This window comes from Cyanistes caeruleus, chromosome 9 (genome assembly GCF_971803275.1).
Source record: "Cyanistes caeruleus chromosome 9, bCyaCae1.hap1.1, whole genome shotgun sequence".
NCBI classification, from domain to species: Eukaryota; Metazoa; Chordata; class Aves; order Passeriformes; family Paridae; genus Cyanistes; species Cyanistes caeruleus.
In genome coordinates this window covers 10931644-10953633 of record NC_141709.1, presented here as the reverse complement: position 1 = coordinate 10953633, position 21990 = coordinate 10931644, and the positions used below count along the sequence as shown (strand labels likewise).

The 21990-nt window shown below is 37.4% G+C and overlaps 1 protein-coding gene across 2 annotated transcripts in view; it reads right to left on the bottom strand.

The window, feature by feature from the left end:
* Positions 1–4958: 4958 nt before the first annotated feature.
* CDC73 (cell division cycle 73) overlaps positions 4959–21990 on the bottom strand; it is a 109775-nt gene continuing 92743 nt past the window's right edge. For both annotated transcript variants that reach the window (XM_086842906.1, XM_023931866.2), the window contains 6 exons: positions 21706–21741; positions 21232–21319; positions 12333–12494; positions 10464–10564; positions 7224–7365; positions 4959–6381 (listed from right to left, as the gene is read on the bottom strand). In XM_086842906.1, coding sequence (XP_086699032.1) covers positions 6345–6381; positions 7224–7365; positions 10464–10564; positions 12333–12494; positions 21232–21319; positions 21706–21741 — 566 coding nt within the window. In that variant the 3' untranslated portion in view covers positions 4959–6344. The remainder of the gene's footprint in view (positions 6382–7223; positions 7366–10463; positions 10565–12332; positions 12495–21231; positions 21320–21705; positions 21742–21990) is intronic.

Here is a 21990-nt window from a genome sequence, read left to right as displayed (position 1 = left end):
GTTACCTTCTTAGCAACTTTTCAGCAACCAAACTAATTGCTTTCATTGTGCATAAAACACAGGCTCTTTCCTACAAATTTTATTACAGAATAAAAAGATGTCCTGTCTCCTGTGGAACTTGCAATCCAAGTATGGATACTTCAGCTGAGGAGGGGGTTCAGCCCAGATGTCCCACTACAGACACAGATGGTGAGGTGCCATTCAGCTACACCCTCTTTTTAAGGGCATGCTGCAGAATTTACTGGTAACTCCTAGCCCTGGAAAACTATGAAATCCACACTTTCTGCTCTTGGGATTAGTATTAGTTGCTGTGGTCATCTGACAATTATTACTCAGTTGTAAATAGCTCTATTATGAGAGTGGAATAGCATCTGAAAAACAAGTACCAGAATTTTATTTTTTTGCTGCTCTTAATTTTTTTCATTTGCTCTGTCTCACAAAATCAGTAACAAAATTAGTGTGGTGCTTCTCAAACCCTTTGCCAGCTGTGAACAAAGAGGGTCAGGTAATTAAGTGTTTAGATTTCACTCAGTCTCAGGGAGAACTCTGCAGTTAAAGGTCCTTGGAGAATAATTAGTGACATACCAGTAATTAGGGAAATACTAACAACTAGTATGCCTTTGGAATTTTTATGTTCAAAACTTCAAAGCTTCATTGCTACAGATGAAAACTAAACTAGAAAGAAGCAGGATGAAATATTCAGTAGGTCATACATATATTTTTACTGGTTTTGAGGTTTTTGTTTGTTTGGAGTTTTTTAGCTTGTAAAAGCTAAAAACACAATAGGAAGAAGTTCATGCTTCCACTACCCTTTCTGTGCCCTGATAGGGCAGAGGAATTACTCTTGGTGGTGTGCTTACATAAAAAGGCTGTGGGCTAGGGAACAGTCCCCATTGGCAGAAACAGGCAGGAAGAACAAGTAAGGGAAGCAGAGGGATGGCTGGGTAAGTCTCTGGAAAGGATTTCAAGAGGGAAGGAAAAAAGGAAACATTAGAAGCTGTTTCTTTAAGGTATTTTTTTATATCCTATTTCACCAATACAAATACATTCAGTGTTATGAAACTACATATTTGATCTTAACCGATCTTCTTTTCTTCTTCTAGTATGTACTCTAGATTTACATATTTTAGAGAAGATTTAAGCTTGTGATACAGATCTGCCAGATATTCTTTGACTTAAACATAATTTGACTTTTTCTCATTTAAGGGAGCAATCCATCACAACAATATTTTGATATTAAGAGTGGTGACACCTGCATGTGATCTGGATATGTAGGTTTCACTTACAATTGAAGTTCTGAGACAGCTCTCCATGACCTGTTTAAGACATGTAAGCTATAAGGAAATGAAATGTGTCCTACACGTGCCTATATCTCTCCATTATTTAAAGTACATCTAGAAAAGTTCTTAATTTATAGATGCATATAAGACTGAAGTCTGTGTTTGGATGAATCCAGCCCTATATATAAAGTTGTAATACAGTTGCTTGGTATTACAGTGCACTGAAATGACAAACATGCTTTGTTTCTTCTTTCAGTGCTAAGTTGACTGTGGCAATTAGAAAGACATCCCACTTTTTCCCACAATTTCCTAGGCATTCTCAGAAGTTGGACTTCAGCTAATGCTGAACTTTAACTCTGTAAAAAACATCATTAATATAGTTCCGATCTTAAATAATGGGTCATGTGACAAGATATTTCCAAAAATTTAAATTTAACAGTCTATTAAACACAAGTTTATGGTAATTATATCATAGTTTAAAGGTTTAGTCTCATGGGAAGTTTGTTTTCTTTGTCATTCAATAGTAGCTGTTCCCATAGGGTTCTTTTGAGATTTCATTTCAATTTCAACCTTCAAAACCACTACTAAAATTTGGGCCACTGACACAGGCCAGAACTTATAACACACACACTCATAGAATCTACAACTGTAGCTGAAGATTTACCTCTGACAGTTTCCAGTGATACATGTAGGAACCTTGTAAAGCAAGTAAACATTTTCGCTGCATTTGAAGTACACCAAAAGAATTTACACATGGAAATAAAAAACAGACACTAAGTTATTTTTCTGTACCATCCCATATCTTTCATTTTTACATGTGAACTAGTATCTGCAGTAAAGTTTGAAATATTTGAGGTTGTTCTTTGCATTTGCATTCTTATTTTTAAAAATATAAAATTCTTTTTTAAAGAAAAATTAGCACAGTAAAATGTGCTGAATTGGAAGGATCCATGAGGATGATATGTTCTCATATGTCCCATATGAATGGGACTGATGACAGTCCCCATTCAGACACCATCTTTAACCTTGCCAAGTGCCTTAGCTCCAGTCCAACAATTCCATCCTCAGTGATCTGTTTTCTGTCCCTGCCTCAGAACCCTCGTGTTGTGCAAACAATCTCAATGTAAATCCAAACCTAAGACAGGAAACTACACAACTGTGATTGAGTATGCAATTGTTCAGCAAAGGAAGCAGAACTGCCACCTCTCAAAAAAAATCCATTCGGTTACAAATAAACAACTCAGGGTATGATATTTGGAGATTCCAGTTCATGGTACATTTTTTCACACATTAGCTGAACTGTAACCTACTTGGCCAACAGTTTCTTCAGGCAGGGATTTTAATTTTTAATTAACACATTGCTCTAATAAAGTACTTGGCATTAGTTATGGCTTTTGAACTAAAATGCATTCATGACATTAAATTTTAAAACCACTAAGCCATTAATTTTGATCCTTTTTTTTTTTTTTTCTGGTATAGTATTTGCAAGAATTGGCAACTAAGTGCATATTTCACCAGCAAAAGAATAAAGACTGTACTAATAAAACTTACTTTTGCCTGTCCCTGTAGAGAATGGCAATATTTTATACACCGACTGCACAGCAAATGAAAGTCAAAAACAAATTTGCTGTCTAATATAACAGTTTAATTTATGATGAAAGGCAACTTTGCACACAATTTGCTATCTAAATTTTCTTCTGAATTCAGACATAAAAAGGTTTACAGCATTGCAGAATAGTTCCATAAATTGTCTAGCTCAAGCACTGACTTTAGTACCTATTTGTAAAACCATCTTCCTACAAAATTTTCTAGGTAATAGCTACATAACTGAGCCCACTCAGCTGAGGATGCTGATCTGCAATTTATTCAGGATGCAAGTCCCTGCAGTTGCCCTACTTTACCTTACAAAAAAATTCCCCTTTTGTCTGCTTTGCTCAGACTAACATTCAAAAGCTCAAATAGTATAAATCACAGGTATTTTCTTAATATAAAATAATGACTTCAGGTACAACTACTGGCCCCACCAATCCTGTTACTAAAAGCAGTAATCACCTGCTGACTGTATGTGAGCCCAATAACAGACTTCAAACCAGTTCTCAACTTACCATGCTTCATCTCACTCATCTGGTACTTATGAAACAGTGCAGTTATGATGCTGAAGGTATAAAATAGGAACAGCCAATCTGATATCTGATTCTCATGCTTGTGTCATTCTATTGTTCAATAAACTGCAGTCAGGGGAGTAGCTCAGCTATAGTTGTACATTTTAATTGAATACAACTTGCACACTTTATACACCTCTAAGTAGTGCGTAGAATTTGCTTAGCAATAAGAAAGCAGCTCAGTAAAACAGATGTCTGCTCCTCCAGCTTCCCCACTTCTTAGTATCAGTTTTCTTTATTATTCTACATTAACATGTAGATAAATTGTGTCTAAAATTCCACCGGTGTTGCAAAATGCTGCTGTAAGGCTAAATTTTTAAGTCCAAGTAGTTTCATAATCTATATGCAGTTATTTATAAAGGTAGCAGTAATGCTATTCTAACAACCTAACTAAACTTCCAATAATGTCAGCAGGAATCTGATTGCAAAATAGCTCATTTTATAAACATCACTACTTTTATGAGTAACAGAAATATATACAATCAGGTGCCAGCTCTTTCACAGATACATACTGTATAACTTGGTCACAAACTGCTTGCCAGGACAAAATTTTGAAATGTTAAAGGTTTGTCCTCAACCCATAAAAACCAACACAGGTCACACAAAGATTTCATGGATGCTGCTTTTCTGCACATTCCACATTTGTGTAAGTTCAGTAGTTTCAGAGGAGTTAACTGCCAATAAATACATAAATCTACATCTAAATCAAGCCATCTCCTTTATACAATACTGGATCTGGGATTACACCTGAAACTTGTGTTGAAAACACATGTGAAGTGCAGGACATGGAAAAGATAACTGACTCCTGCCTATTGCGAGCCCGCTCTGTGGTCTGCATATCACACTGCATGCAAAGCACACACTTCTCAAAGATTTGCTTTTCAAGTTGACTGCCTAGAAGTCTCTTTAAAACAGCATAGGCCATGATGTACTTATTGAGTCTGAAAAAATGACATTTCTAATTGGAAATGTTGAAGTTTAAAAAAGTATATGTGATATCTCACTAAAAGCAGAAATGAACTGTGAATTGAACCACTTGCTCATGGTAGCAGCTGCTGTATTGTAAGAAGCCATTACAGCTTTGCTCCATACAGTACAGGTTAAAACCAAGTACTCAGTGTTTCAGCCAGCTCTAGTATGACATGGACACATTTCCAATAAGCTTAAATACACTGAAAACATGGTAACTGCACAACTGCCCACACAAACAGGAGACATCCCAGTAGTTCTGTAGAGCCCACTCTCCCCACTCACCATGCTGAATTCATTCCAAAATCCAGGGTCAGTTGCTTCTAATCTTGGGATTTACAGGGGGTTGTTTTGGTGGTTTGAGTTTTTACATTTCCATTAAGATAATTTGAAAATACAGTCTCAATATAGAAGGGATGGAAGCAAACAAAAGTCAGGCCTCACAGCCCTCATAAACTTAAGACGTAGTTTTAAAAACCTCTTAAGGATATGTGACTTTGGGTTTCATTAAAAATGAAGTAAACATCAAATAAAAACCAAAACAGAATAGGTAGAACACTTTATTTTTTGTCAAACCTTAAATGAAAAGTATATTAAAAAAACATGGTTTTGAATTTTAAGAACAGGAATATAAACATGTATTTCCTATCCAAGAAAAAAATCATGCATGTGTTACAGTATTTGATCATTCTCTACATTCACTGGTATGCAACATCAACTTAATGTTATTCCATAGATACAGAGATGCTGTAAATACAGCATTTGGTACAAATACCAGGATCTTCTGGCCTCACACTATAGATGAAGCAAATCTGTTCTTTGGTAATTGGAGAAGGCTGATTTTCCATTCCAATGCAGGACTCTTAAGAGGCCATATTAGCCACTCTGCTCAGACAATTACAACTCCTGGAGACAAGTATGGGCCACTTTTGTCAAGAGAAAATAGTATCAGAGGTATAAATGCAAAGAAGTTAAAATTATTTGTTCCTTGTGGTGGCTGTTCCAGGAAAAAAAAAAAATTCCAACTCTCTCCTCCTCTATTCATCATTTAATCTAGGTAACATTTAGACTCATATGAAAAGGTATTTGCTAGATGGGAATGTACACATGCATGCTTTCAGTTTAAAGAAAGAGATGTGTGGTGAATGGCAATTTAAAGTTAACATAACTTGAAGGTACACCTATAATAAAGTTTAAAGATTTAGTAAACTGGGACATTACAAATAAAAAAGAGTGATAATAGATTTTCTGATCTTCCCTTTTTCAACAAAGACTGACAGAATATACATATACAGGCTGACATTTTGATTTATGGAAAACAACTTTCATTTTCCTCAGTTTGCAAGTCCTATTGACTAAAATGTAGTATCATTCACAACAAAATATTTTCAGTAAGTCAAACATTAAGCAAAGAAACCCCAAACTAAGCTGAGAAGCTAAGTGGTTTAGAAAGCCTGGAAATATCTATGTGTATGTCAGTGTGTCTATAACTTTTTTGTACACTATATCTATAGACACACCCACACATTTATTTACACGCATCCATGCATACACGCACACACACATGGGGAACCTGCCGTGGAGATCCAGCTATCATCTATTCAGGAACAAAACACATTATTTAAAAATGTGGCTGATTTAAACCAGAGAAGAAACTGCTGCTATCAAAATATACAATTTGGATTGCAGACTAGAAGGCTAACAACATTAAAAAAATAGTTTTAAGCAAAACCCCTTTGCTTCTGAATAACAACAGGTATCAACCTGCCACAGCATGAATCATCCAAGTAAGATTTTATAAAAAAGTTTAAACTGTGACCCTTCCTCATTTGTAAAGTTCTTGACATATACAGTGTGAGTTCTGGTTTCCAAAGTGGAGCCCCTTCCATTTTTTTCCATCTGTACTTCAGGAAATGAATGGCAGCTGAAGGATTCAGAATCTCAAGTGAGATTTGTGCTTTACCATATACCTGAAAAAAAATTAACAGAAGACAGCATTACTACCCTTGTGGCATTTATAGGAATTTCACTCACAGGTGGAAAATGCACAGGCATTGTTAAAAGAATTCTTAGGGAATTAGAAAGATGACAAAGAGATGCAATGTGTTATGCACAGGATTTGTCCCACGAAGTAACAGCTGGCTACAGCCTTGCCTAAAAAACCCCACGTTTTCCAAGGCATTGCATGACCTCTGACATTGAAAGACTGTTGTAAAGACAGCTAGTTCATTCTGGGAGTTCAGATAGGGTCTGAACCTGGGAGATTGTTCATCTGAGACTTTTAAATAGAAAGCCATGGAAGTTTGGTGATTGGAATTATTTTGACAATTCCTACAGCATTGTTCTTTTTCATTCAATCATTTAAGCAGTTTGCTGTGAATCAACGTGAAAAAATTAAACATTCATGAAATGCATGGGCTTCTCCCCTCCCTCAATATTTCTTCAATTGCTTCATGATAATAGTTTCTTCTCTACAACGTGAACAAGGTATTGCAGTGAACTTCCCCTTCAGGAGGGTTCTGTCCCAGAGAATCAGAGTCAGAAGGTGGGGAATCATGAGACTAATAAATGATTAATGGTAACTACACTTCCTTTAAACCCACACTTTGGAGATTATTACTTACAGTCTGTAAACATATACCACTACATTTTATTAACTGTATTGTCAGAGAAAATCAAAACAAGCAGTATTTCCAAGCTAAAACATTGTCCAAATGTCTCAATTGTAAACAATTCCCTGGTTGACGGAACTTCTAATTCCCAGCAAAACTATGCAAGCATGAACATCAAGGACTTTAAGCAGGAAACTTACCTGTCCAAAGTTTCCCAGAAGCGTAGGAATACTGGCCTGTCCAAGTGTCTTTTGTGGTAGCTGAGTTCTAACACTGTTACATCCCATTTCTGTACATTGGGATCCAGGCGCACTTCATCATATTTGAGATGAAAAGCTTTAACTACAGCAAACAGGAAAGCATATGGTACAAACATGAAGACTTTAGTGTTTTTTTATTGGTTAAAGAAAATTCTCCCCCCCTCCCCCCTTCCTTTTTCAGAATGAAGCCTGAGAGTAAAATTAACAAGCCCATAACCCAAAGAAGTCAACTACTCACTAAAGGGCACAGTTAGATATAGAGGTCAATGGCTCTCAGGCTATTCCAGGGTGAAGGGAAAGGGCAGCCTCTACTTTTAGATGCAGAGATTCCAAGGGAACAGCAGAAAAGCACTGCCAATTCAAGTACATTCTCTTTGAGAAACAAAGTTCTTTCTGAAAATCTCTGAACTGCCAATGAATTAAAAATAATAATAAAAAAGGTATTTCTGAGACCTTTGAGTAGGAAGCCTGTCTATCTCCTAAAAGAATCTGAAGAAGACTGATAATAGAATGCCAGTGTAACCCCCAAATGCTGCCTAAAGCATTCTGAGAAATCTAGTAACTGCCAATTTCCATTGATCTAGTACTCAGGTAAAAATGGCAAAATATTAACGGTAATTTTTCTCTTGGGAAATATTGCCACATATGAATTAGGTAAAGCCTAAGCATTTACACAGTGAACATTAAAACCAACATATTTAAGCCTTGTACAATTCCTATCTCGTAACCCAATCTCATGATTTTAGTATTGGAAAAGTAAAAAAAGCCATCAGTCTTGTGGAAACTTGTTATTTTTCATGATATGAGTTGTATCTGCTTCAGATACCACACTCTTAATTTTGTCTTCCACAAAATCAGTTCTCTTTTCCAGATCCATCTGGGAACTTCCTAGAAGGCTGGTATGTGAAATTAGCATTGTTTTTGCTGATAAACTAAAGAAATTATCATCTGACTGGAATCTCTGCCCAATAAATTTCCAAGCTTTGTGATTAAGAATACATATACATTATCTCTGCTATACATTGCTGCATGTATTCATATAACTTCAGAAGAAACAAAGATATACCAAGGCCATGCATTTATAGAAAAGTCCATCAACACCTGACAGTCTCTGTATTCAAGTTAAATGCTATTAAGCACAAGAGGATAGACTTCTGAGCCTGAAACAAATCACTATTAAAGCTCACTGATGTCCTGTGGGAGAAACACCTTTAAAATGGTAGTCAAAATTAAGTATTTGTTCATGAAACTGACAGCATCCAAAACTTCATTACAAACATTCACTTGTAAATGTGGAATTAGGCTGGTTTGGTACATGAATTTGAAACAGTCAGGAGGCCATGCATAAGGAAAACTAAGAAGCACACTTTCAGAGACTCAGCTAAGGAAATGTTCGGTGACAAAGCAATTGATCAAATAACACCAGTTTGGCAGGCTCTGGCTCAGATCACATTTTATTGAGGAGTTCCTTCTGGTAAGCTACCTGCTTCTTTGCCAACAGGACAGTGACAAGCCTGGAATACTTGGTAACCACAACAGACCCAGAGACATAGACATTTCTTCTTTCTAAGAAGAAATGCAAACTGCAGATGAAACAATAAACAGTTGCAAATCCCAGAAACCACATTTGTGAACACTACTGAGCACTATAAATATGGCAAAACAATAGTTTCAGATAAAAATAGATACATAAAACTGGACTGATACTGTCTGTGCTCCCTTCATTTACATGTTTTCATTTGTGGGGTGAGTAAAGTCATTAGGGAAAGTTCTAGAAATACACTTCATCAGGAAAATATTTTAAATATATCATGCTTTGAAGGAATGGAATACATTTCTAAATTGAAGCTCCATTTCAGTGTATGAATTAAGACCAGATATCCCTCTTTCACTTGAAAAACTTACGCCTTCAGCCTGAACTGTGCAGGCTGTGATTGTGATCTTTTGGCATGTAGAGACCAAGAAGGTGAAATTAAGTCAGAACAATTCCTACGACCCTCCATACATCTATATATAAAAATGATAAAATTAATAGGAAGCAGCATGTAACTGCTAGCTAGACCATCAATATTTAATTTCATTTTTCTTGGCTTTGCTTTTCACAACTGCCATTTTCTCAGTATCTTTATCTTGAAGTTCTATCTCCTTCTTCCATAAGTCTCTTTTGTTCAACTCTCCTGTGGCATAGTTTTACTTTCACAATGACTTTCAGGCTCCTTCTCTCTTTCCCTGCTCATTCTCAATCCCCCCTTTAAGTAATTCATTCTATTTTCTTGTTCACAGACCCATCCTTAGCTTTTCTGTCCCACCCTTGAGTTTTTTCCTTGCTGTTCACCAAAGCAGCAGTCTTTCCAGATTCCATGTCATATACCAAAGAGGGGGATACACAAAACCTGTTTCCTCATCACATTGAGTGCATGATGACAAAACTGAACTGAGGTGGGTTTGGGTCTGTTGCCTTTTTTTTTTTTTTTTTTTTTTTGTGTGTGTGTTGGTTTGGTGTTTCTTAAAACAATCTGAAACCATAGGAATCCATCAAAAGGCTTGTTTTCTAAGGCAACTCCAAACTGAAGCAGCTGAGAAGCTGATGGATTCCTTAGGTATTATGATTCACCCCTCTGTCAGAGGGGTGAACTGTGCCAGAGAAGTGCCTCAAAGCACCACAGTTGTGGTGATTCAAAAAACCTATTCAGATATATATACAATGCTAACATCTAGCTCACTTGAAACTAAACTTTTTAAAATTTAAAAGTTTTTGTCAGACACCAGAACATGTTTTCAACGCTTTCTTTGTGGCACACTAGGTGATTAATCCTCTCTTCAAAATACCACTGGAATGTGAAGACAGCCTGTGAACCTTGCTACCTATGAATTGCTGGAATACGCATTGTCTGTTCACCATTTTTTTAGAAGACTGGAAAGCAGATTTGTACACCAGCTATTTGTGACTCTTGCAGCTGACAGCTCTGAGAAGATTTCCATGAGCTTTCACAGATCAGAGCAGAACAACCACAAAGGGCATGGGAATATTTGCCATTGTGAGGAGACTAAAGCCCAAAGTCTTTTCAGCCACCCATGCCCAACAGCACTTTGGCAGCACTGTCATGAGCATAAACACCCTACAAGAAACCCCAAACACAACAGTGAATCCCAAACCAAGGAACAAAATAAATGCCTTACTTTTTGCAAAGATATCAACAGGAGATCCATCTGGCAGGAGCCAAGGCCAGCCCTTGAACTGCCAGGCGGGCCCTTGGACAAACACGGCCACCACACGGTCCCTGGAACACACAAGAGTGATGGACATGGGCATGGCCTGGAACATTTCAATGACCTGCTGTCCTGAACAGCCTTATTGTAGCTGCTTCTTTTATAGAGCAGGATAGCACATTTAACAACCACACCTCCAGCACAATTGCTTTTCCTCTTGAAACAGAAAAAAAAACCCCAACATTCCTGTGATTCCTCTGGGCTTTCAGCCCTGTCCCTTTGCAGAAGGCAGCTCAGTTTCTCAGGTTACAATTTTATAAGTCAGGGTTTATTTGTGGTCATCATTACTTTGCTTTTGAAAAGTGCTCCAACATTTTCAGAGACAATCTTCTGCAAATGGCGCTTGAAACTGAGATGTGCAGATTTAAAAGCCTTTATTCTCAACTCTGCTGACTTTCAGGCTGAAAATTAATTAATAACTAAATTTCTGCAAAGTGAAATTTCAGATATTTCAGCTATTTTAAGAGTACACAACCATTACTTGTGGTCTAAGAAAACAAATTTGTGATTAAAATTTGCATTTGTAAAAGTCTAAAAATCCCACCTTTGAGAATAAATGACCTCCCCACATACAGTCTATCTTTCTCTTAAACATTTACATCATCCAACCACAGTTCCTACCTACCACAACAAATGATTACCTCTCTAATCTAATCCCCAAATTTAATTTATCATTAAATCCACTAAATCCCAAATGAAAAAGAATAATCAAGGTGAAGTTTTGTGGCCAGGTTTTTGTTTGGGGTTTTTTTTCAGGTTTCATAATGGCTTCCTTGGGTAAAACCAAGATGAAAAAACACACACCATTTCATGTCTTCAGTCAGAAGTACTTTAGAAAGTGGTTAAGATGGTTCTTAAAGGTTTGATCATTCAACATTTTAAGTGGTATTTCATATTCAGAATTTAAATCCACTGATTTCTAATTAATTCAAGTTCTAAATACAGAGAATAACTGATTTAGGAACAGAACCTTTTTAAAGTATTCTTCTCCATTAAAATCTAATTTGGAAATTACAAAATCACCAAATAACAAATATGTCATTGTCCATGTGCCAGATCTCACTTGTGAGGAAGAAGTAGAAATGCTGCATATGCACATCATCAAATAAAAAAAAGATGTTGAACAACAATCAAAATGCTTCTCCAAAGTTTTTCTGTTCAAAGAGAGCTATTTTTTATAGCCTTGAAGAAAGGACTACAGACCAAGTAATCAATTTCCAGCTTTCTCATAAAAGTAAAAACTATCTACGATTCCCTTTCTGCAACTAGGGCTTTTCCTTCAGAAGTAAAATTCTAATAGTTCCAATACTGGAATCATAGTTCAGTCTTTACTGTCTGATGTGTTCTCTTTCTTTAACTATTTAAAAAGTTGGAATGTCAGATGCTGACGGCCTGATGGAAGAACATATCTTCCCAACAGACTGTCCCTCAGAAAGCAGACAGGAGAGGAGGGGTTTTCTTGCAGATCACAGTTCAGTGACTTGCATGTTACACTACCACAAACTGGATCAGTAATACAAACATTTCCATTGGAATTTCTGGCAAACCCAATATTAACTGTGCTGCTCACACTGTTAAAATATAAAGTGTTGCAAGCTTTAAAGATCTTCTAGATTAATTTAGTTTCATATTATTTTCAGCTGAAGACTCCTACACAGTTAATAAAATCCCTCCTTATAACTCTATCTTCACTTTTCAGTAGATTTCAGAGCATTTTATTGTTCCCTTCCAAATCCTGCATTGTCCTGGGTAAGAAATTGTGTAAAGAAGTGTTCTTACCAGTCTTGTGGCATAAGTTTCAGAGGTTGGTCTACAACTCGGTAAGGGACAGTGACGCTGACTGTGGTTCCCCCTGGCTGCATCTGGTCCTTCCTCCTCTGTATCAGAGTCTCATTCTCTCGTTGACAGCCCTGCTTCTTCTTCTCATCTGATGGTACAAACCTTAGGGAATAACAAACCCATCAGCAGACAAGGGCAATTTACTTGATGGAATCACCAGGAAAAGGAACAGCTTTATCAGAACTTGGCATTATTGACAGCAGTCACTGAAGCCACCTCATTCTCACAATGCCAAGTCTCCATCACTACTCACTCAGAACACCAACACTTACAAAAAAACATAAGAATAATATTCCAGAAGCCCTCTTGATAAAAACAGTCACACTAAAAGGTCTTCTGTGCCTCAAAAATACAGCCTGACCTGTTTTTAGACATTTGGGGCCTTACACAGTACATTTGTAGATAAGGAGCCAGACCACAACCTGCAAAGTGACCACAACTCTTCTTTTTAGTGACCAAGGGTAACCTGGGCATTAAAGCAATTGCTTCCTGGAGCAAATTTTAAGAGCTCCTAGAGCCATTAGAATTATGACCAATTAGAATTTTCTCAAGAATGCTGGGATTTTTGGTCAAAAATGGTTTTGATTAAGGTTTTATTGTTTTGAAGGATGGTGATTTTACATTATCAGTGATTCATGTGATTACTATGATGCATGACACTACAGTTCTTTTGTGTTTTTCCTAAATAGATTCTGTGATGGAATAAGTACTTGTAAAATCCAGATAATGTGGTCCTCATATATATATATGTATATATATATATATATATGTGGTCCTTAATATATAACCTTCATATGACAAAAATAAATGCTGTGACAGCTTTCCTGCCTTCAATTAATTACAGATCCTTAATCTTTCAGCCCCATCACCTTAAAAAACAAATGCAATTGCATTTAAAGAAGACCCTCTTCTTTAAGGTAATAACACCCAGAACAGGTCTCAAAATTGGAATCATAAATGTGAGAGTAGTGTGGGCCTTTTTACTGATAAATCTCAGTGGATTTTGAGATAGATAAAAGAAAGGTAACAGAGTCATGGCTTTCACAGAACTAGTAGTGTGTCGTGGAAAGGGAAGTTGATGTGACCAGCAGCACCTTCCAGGCCAGCACAAGAACAGAGTCCAGGCCTGTGTTCTCCTCATATTCTATTCAGAACCACCCAGCTGCACTACAACCCTATCTGCTGCTGACATTTAATTTCCAAAGCTTCTGATAAATATAAAACTGTTCCCCTTAACTGCAGTAGTTAGCAGGAGGATTTGTGGTACATTTTAAAAGCACAGTACATAGTTGGTAACATTTCTCTCTATTACACTGCACATGGTGCTTTTGAGCAGTTTACTACATTTTTTTGATTGCACCATTTCTATTTGTTCTCTTCAATTTATTTCTATTTGAATACTAAAAACCAAATTTGAATGTGCTCTAAGAGGCAGACTGCACTTCCTACTGTTGGATAAACAGGAAAAAAGAATGCAAGATTGAGTATGAGGAAAAGTTTATTATTCAGTCAACTTAAAAACACTAGTTTTCACTATATATCCAATGAGAAAATGGCATTTTTGAGGGGGGGGTGGGGGGGGGGAACCAACAAAAAAACAAGCAAGCAGCAGGTGAAAATTGTCAATAAACCTCCAAAACTGTCTACTTTCCCAATGTAAATTAACAGATGATGTCCCCTCATACTCCTCATGATTTAACAGCGTTTCAGAAACAGAAAGTCACGCACAATTTCTGAAATGTGTGTCCAAATGCATTCAATTGATAAAACTGCACTGGGAAGTTTATGAAAGCCCAACACCTGCAAATAACTATGAATGGTCCATTTAAGCTGACTAGTACTGCAAACACAGAAAAAGCATCACAGGTGTTAAATGAGGAGCTATAAATTAAATTATGCTTGTCTGTCTAGTACATGTGAAACACTATCACATTCTAAAAGAAATACAGACAAAAAAGCTGTACAGGACACTGGGAGAAAAGTACACATTGGCTAGCTAGAATATATTTTTTTTTAAGTTAAGATAATATTTTCCCTAACAATTAAAGTAATTAGCAAACAGTTAATATTTACATACATTTTATCTATCACAACATACTGACACATACAATTGCATGCTACACAGAGGCATTCAGCTGAGTTCTGCACTGGAAAAAGCCACCCAATGTGACACCAGAATTTAAGTATTTCTCATCAAATTGCTAATTTAATCCAAAGTGAGGCACACTTTTATCATGAGCACTCCTAATGGCCTGTCCTGCCAAATTGTCAAAGGCTCTGCTTTGCCAATAATTACTGATAGAAAACCCTAACCTACAATGAGGATTTGCTTGGTGGTCCTTCAGCTTTTAAGAAAACTACTAATGAGTCTCTCATCACCCATTAGAACTAAAGGAATCTGGGCTATAAAGAATGAAGATAAATTTAAAAAAAATAAATATTAGATAAACAAGCCCTCTAACACCTTTTATCCAACTGGCAGGGTTTATAGGAAAAGCCAGGGTCACCCAAAATGGTGGGCAGTTTGAGAATAATTTTGTTATTCTTTGTTCCCTATACTAAACATGAATAAACTCTTACAGAATATGTAAATAAAAACACATTACAGTGATAATCAAGTATTCATCTGAACAGGGATCTAAAAGGTCACATTTTAAATTTAATTTGTAAATGTGAGGAAGCAAACACATTTTATATGGAAACAGGAAAGCAAAGCAACCCTGCCAGATGAGAGTACAGGCAATATTGCTGTGCTACAGGGCAACAACTTCACTCAGACTTCTCACATTCTCTGCTTTAAATGTTTCTGTGTTTAAGAATTCATTTCAACACCAATCTTTGGCAGTTTCTGCCCATTTTGGCTAGAAACCGTGTTACAGCCATTGAGGCACCATTCACTTGTGCCTCAGTTATGTTCCTTCTAGACAATGGCCTCAGTTTTATTTCCTGGAAAAAAATCTGAGTTTCTGAGTGCAATTCTCTAGGACACAACACAAAGATACCTTGTTAATGAAAAACTATCAATGACCAGATTCAAATGGCACAGCAGAGAAGACAAAGCAAGCATTGAAACAAGAACTTACATACAAACAGATGTACTGGAATGCTACAGATAAACACACAGAGTACAGGAATAAAGGACAGCTTACAAATGTTTATGGAATATATGCCTGCATTTATGGGAATCATTGACTCAGTAAGCACAGCAAAAGTCATATGCTCAAGAACTGAGAATCAATAGAAATTACTGTATGATTATAAATATATATGGCCAGTGTCATAATTACTCAGACATAAAACACAAGCATAAGAAAACTGAGTATTAAACACCAAAAATCCCATCTCCTCTTGAAGATTATTTATAATATTACTGTATAATACTATAGCCAGTGGCTTAACTACACATTTGTACTTGACAGCTTTTTATACACCAGAAATGGGTTCTGAAACCTTAGTGTGCAGGAGCTCACAGTTTCTTGCTGCTTCTTGAGATCACTATTCCCTATTTTAAAAAACAAAACAAACAAACAAAAAACACCAAAAAAAACCATATCCACTTAGAATGCGCTTTTATACCCCTAGTAGGGGTAAGAAATTATTAGCTCTCACTGTTAATTGCTAAAATCATTATCCACATGAAAAATGGTGTGCTCTCACTTTGCAAATGCAGCAGGTCCCTTCCTAAGGTAACAAGCAAGCAAGTGAACACCATCAGATTGTGGAAGGTAACTGGTAAGACACCATCCACTGAACTGCCTGAGCTACTCCTGCCTCAGCTCTAAACTCACATCCACTGGCAGCAGTGCCTTTAGAACCCTTTCACTGAGGTCAGATCAGCACTTTCTGGCCCCCAGCTCAGGCACACTGAAAAAGGCATGAAGGGAGAATAAGGCAACTTACGATCAACTGAGACCGTCACAATACACATTTGATTGTGTTCAGAACTGGAGACTTATTTTTACCACCCTCTCAGTATTTCTGTTAAATTATAGTCCCAAAAGCTTTAGACACATTTTTGCAAGAGAAGAAAGCGTTTTAGGACTACAACATGCCTAAATCTTTCCCAGATACTTTAGTCAGTATCAGAGCTGGATATATCTCCAGTGAGTTGCCTGGCCACATTGAGTTAAATGTAACACAAAGAAGAGCATCATCAAAAAAAAAAAAAAAAAAATCACCATTTAATCATTCTCATTCTGCCTGACAGAATTCCTCCTTTGCTTTAGCTCCATGTAAAGCAGAAGCCTTGCCTCTGAAAAGCCTGACTTCAGGTATTCTCAAATACTGACTCACAATTCATATAGTAATTGTGATATCCAATGTTACATTCAGGTAGTAAGAATAAAATGTATTATATAAAATACTTTAAAGAAGTATCACAACATACCAGAACGTACTGCAGTTCTGATTATAAATTACATTTTATGTTTTTACTGTTTTAGAAACTCTTCACTTTATGTTGTACTTGGCTCCTTAGAAAAGTAACCTTTCAAAAAAACGTAGCAAGAATATTTGCATATTATTTAGCAGGTGAATTGTATATATTACAATTACATACAGAAATGGCTTCCTTCAAAATCTAAGTTGCAACAAATACATAGAATAGAAAAATTAGATATCTTAAAAATAAAATCTGAAACCAGTGCCATGCTTTGGGTTTGTCATATATATTTCCTTCTACAAATGATAGTTTTCCTGCTTTCCATATTCTCTACCTTAAAAGAGAGCCTTACATAAGTGATAAAGTAAGATGCTAAGCATCTTACAAATGTCAGCTAAGCTTGGTATGAAAACTAATATACTACAGAGCTATGAAAAGGCTCAATAAAAATATTGGTATAATTAATAGGTTTCTCTCAGTTCTTGGGAATTCAATTTAAGTTCTACCACAGAACTGAATGAAGAATCTCCTGTCTATTTTACAACCACCAACCTAAAATATCTGGCAAGGATACCACAAATAATTTTTCTCATATCCAAAGTGACAATGCATTGCAGTCCAGTTCCTAAAAAAAAAAAAAATAAAAAAAAATCCAGGATTGTAGACAAAAACTATCCTAAAAGCCAGATTCCCAGCTACGATTGTAAGTTTTCATCTCTGGTTTTGATCTCTATTTTTGATCTTTAATTTCAGCTGAAATTTTTATTTAGTTTTAAGAAACATTTAAATGAACAGAATCACAAAAGTTGATTTATGAAACCCAAATTCTCATTCTTTATGATCACACACTTCACAGATTCAGGGATATCCATATCCTAACCACCACAGGGGCATCATCCTCTGAGGCTTTTCCTACATTTCTTCACAGTCTCTCCTACAATGGCTCTTAACCCTTACAGCTCAAAAAATGTCTCCTGCTGTATCACCAATCCCCTTGATGGCTAATACAAGCAGGCTATTTCTAGAAATACAAGAAATGCAAATCTACCTCCATCTTGCAAGGTTAAGGGAAGGAAGATTAATTTAGGTGTGTCTTTTCTACCTAGACAAAATATCCCAAAACTTGTGTCAATGAAAGGAGTCTCTGAAATCTCTGTCCTTCTGTCAAATTTAACTGCAAGTGGGGAGTGAGTTAAAGAAGGCGCTGACTTAGAGGCAGAAATTAGCTAATTCTTCTTTCCTTGGAAAATCATCACATATCTATCAATCACACTTTACATCAAGGCTATTCCTACACTCTGCATACCTTAATAGCAAAAACAAACCCTGAAGCCATTCCTAAACAAAGTACTTCCATAAATCTGAATGCAAATACAAGCCAGGTGGCATATTTTCCAGAAGAGTGCTAGAACCTGTCATTGTTAAATTAGTATTTCACTCTTCTGAATTCTGCTTTTGCACTTCTGATTCATTAACATACCTTGCTTCTCCCCTTTCTTTTCCAAGCAGGCTAACCATAAAGCGTCATCCTTTGAACCCTTAAGCTTCCTTTCAGTTTGTTCTGGATCATGTTCATTGCAGTCTAAATATGAGCATCCTCTTGGGACAGGCCTTGTCAAGTTGACCGCGACTCTGCCTCAGTGAAGCTGAGAACAGCTGAAAACTCTGACTCCTGACACAGATGCACTTAGACATGACAGACCGATTGTCCCGGATTTGCCTTAATGGAATTTTTGGTGAGGAGGAAAAAGGGTCAGCCACAGAAGTAACTTTCCCCTGTGACAAACTTACAGCTTCCTTTAGCTGACAGAACCAATAGCTATCTGGCTCTGAAAACTGATACACTGCTAAGCCAGTTAGAGAAGCTGGACAACCCTCCATAAATCATATTTAAGAACGAAAAAACCGCGGAAAGCTCTCTCTTGCTTTCTGCTTTCTACAGAAGAGAAGGCCCACCTCCGGCATGGGGCTGCAGCGGCTGCCGGGCTGGGGGAGCCACTGTGCCCAGCGCGGCCGCCGAGATTCCTGCTCCCGGAAAATCATCCTGGCGCCGCAGGACACCGTGCAGCTAGCAGCGGGAGCTGCCCCAGAGCAGAGCCGGCGGAGAGCGCACGATTAGCAGCCAGAAGCACAGTGAGCTATTCCGCTGCACGATTAGCAGCCAGAAGCACAGTGAGCTATTTCGCCGCATGATTAGCAGCCAGAAGCACAGTGAGCTATTCCGCCGATGCAGGGCCCCCCCGCACGAGATTAACCCTTTCAGCGCTGCCACGAGTAATAATGCGACCAAGATCAACACTAAGAGTAGCTCCTCGTAACCAACAGCGAGAGGAAATTCCCTGATGCAGGGCCCGGGCGAGATTAACCTTTTCAGCGCTGAAAAATTCCGTTTGAGAACAAATAAATCTGTGGACATCAGTCTTCTCCCAAGTCAGAGAAAAGGAAAGGTGAAGGCAGGTGAAGGAAACAGCGTGACACCAACGTCATTGAAGAAGGAGGGGCCGAAGCCCAGAGGAAAGAAGGAGAGGAGATGCTCAGGTTTCAGAGCTGAAAACCTTTTGCAAGCCAAGGTGAGAATATAATACACCAAACTGTTTGCCTGCAATTCATAAAGTGCGTGGGAGGATGCAGCGTTCATCCACAGCTCAGACGAGAACTGGGGAATATAGATGTTGAACAAAGCTTTGATCTGACTTGAACAGAGAGAGCCTTTGCTTCCAGAGACAGAACCTTTGCTTCTATACTAGAACAGCTCATCCTTAAAAAATTGCACTCCATAAGCCAATGACCCATGGAGGCAGTTGTGAGAAGACTGCCAAAACGTGGGAGGGACTTCACGGTTTCAAATTTCTGGGCAGGCTGCTGTTCCTGAAAATTAAAACCACGAGAAATTGTTTCCTGTGGCATGGCAGGAGAGACTCCTCTCCCTAAGCAAACTGAAGAAACATTTATTTTTAGAAGTGCTAAACTGACTCAGAATCCCAGGTTTTGTCTCTTTACATTGTTGGTGAGAAATAGAAAGAACCTTCTAAAAAGAAGGGGGGATGAAAGGTGTTCTGAAGGTTTATTTTAGCTCTTATAATTTCCCTTTTAATTCTGTTAGTAAAGTTATCTTTATACCCTTTAGAGTTTTGAGCCTGTTTTTCCCCTAAAGAAGTTTAACTTAATCCTTTTCTCAACCCCAGGAGCTTTAGTTTACCTGGTTATTTTCACCTCTGTTCCAATTATAGCAGAGGAAGATGAGTAGATGATTTTTTGTGAGCGCACTGGCATTTGGCCAGAAACCCACTGCACAGATGCTTCATTCCTTTCTGGGTACACCTGTGCCAGGAAGTCACAAATTACACAGCTGTAAAAGCCAGGGCTTGTTCTGAGGTTTTTTCCTAAATATAAAACCCCACATAAACAAACATCCTCTGTCAACCCAATTAGATCAGTGCTCTAATGGCTTGCATATTAAGTACTATTAAAAACCTGCCTTCTCAAAGTATTTCAGGAGAGACACCAAGAGTCCAGTACACTCACTGCATCTTTGATGGCCTGTGGCAGTAAGATAGGAACTGGAACTAGCTGCAGATCAGAAGGCACCTGGTATCCCAGAGCACAGTTTTAAACAGTTCTAGGGCAACTCCAGCAGAAGCTATACCACCACAACAACCTGGTTTGGACAAAAAGCAGTCTAACAGTGTCACAAAAGATGAGTACTGGAGGTGATAATAAGATGACCCCCTCCATTTTTTGGACATACCATTGTAGACAACCTGCAACAGTGTATTTCTCTGTGAAAATGACTGTTTCCAAAAAATTACCTGATATTTACTGATAGGCAAGTCTAAAAAGCATGATCTGTTGGACAAGCAGAAAGATTCATTTACCCATAATGAATTAAACCTTAGAATGAGATGTGTGATGTGATTAACAAATTTTAGCAACTTACTGAAATTTCCCTGGATGCATTTGCATCAATACTTAATGACAATATGTGAACTTAAGAAAAAATTCTTTATTTGCACAACCAGCTGAGATGCTTGGCTGATAGAGTGCAATACAACTCATCTGGTCACCTTTTCCTTTATAATAGTTGTGGTCCTTTCCCAAAATCTTTTCTGAGCTCCATGAGCTCCCTTGGTCAGCTTATATCAGCCTTCTTCCATGGGAAGGGTTCATTTGCACATGACTGCACAGATGTTACATCAAAGAAAAGCACTGCACACATTCCAGCTGCTACTGCAAGAGTTTCCTAAATCTGTCCACAGGTCACAATTGAGCCAAAACTGTGAATTAGGTTTTTGCTTTTTTCCTACTGGTCAAGAAGAATTAATTTTATACTCTGGTCTGCAAAACTAGCTTGTCACAAGACAGTAAATGAACCCACTTGCTTAATTACTAATTAGGTGGTAGTATAACTTTATGTCTGAAAACAATTTGTTATACAGTATGTTCTAATCAGCTACTTACTTCAGATCTTGCAAAAGGTCCTTTGCATTAAGCATTGTTATTAAAGAGGTCGTGGCTGCTGGAATAATGATTATGGGAGTTCGAGATCCTGTAGAGATAATAAAGTTAGACTTGCCTGGAGGGGTTTTTTGGTTGTGTTCTGGTTGTTGTTTCCTCCCCTCCCCCCTTTTTACATTAAAGGAACTGTACATAACAAAACTCTTGCTTAAAAGGTCCCAATCATGAAAAAATAGTCAAGGAAAATAGTAGTAAAGCTTTTCTAAAGTCAAGATTTTCACTTATCAAAAAAAGCAGATCTCTATGAGTCTCCCAACATGTGGAGGACTCATACATAGCAAAATAGAATGCTGTTATATACATGCTATATACTCCACTGCTTGTTTATATTGTTGCTTGTAGTGTCAAAAAAAAATAAAAAAGGGAAAAGTAGGCACAATCCACACAAAAATGATCATGTAACTAAACTTGACTCACCTTTTTTCTGGTTTGGAGGTGGTCTTGCTTGAGAAACTGAGAAAAAAAAAAAAATACACCAGAATGACTAGGACATATATCCAAATGTCATTGCAAGGCATCAGTTTAACTGCAGGAGTGAATAGGGAAGAGTTACACTACAGTCATTAGATTATTTTTACAGATGCAAGACACAAAGATGAAAAAGGGATTTATAATTTGGGTTTGAGTATTCAGAAAACAAGCTTTTGACAAGCTTGAAGCAGATGTTAGGAGAGTTGAGTCAATCTCTTCCAGTTTTACTGA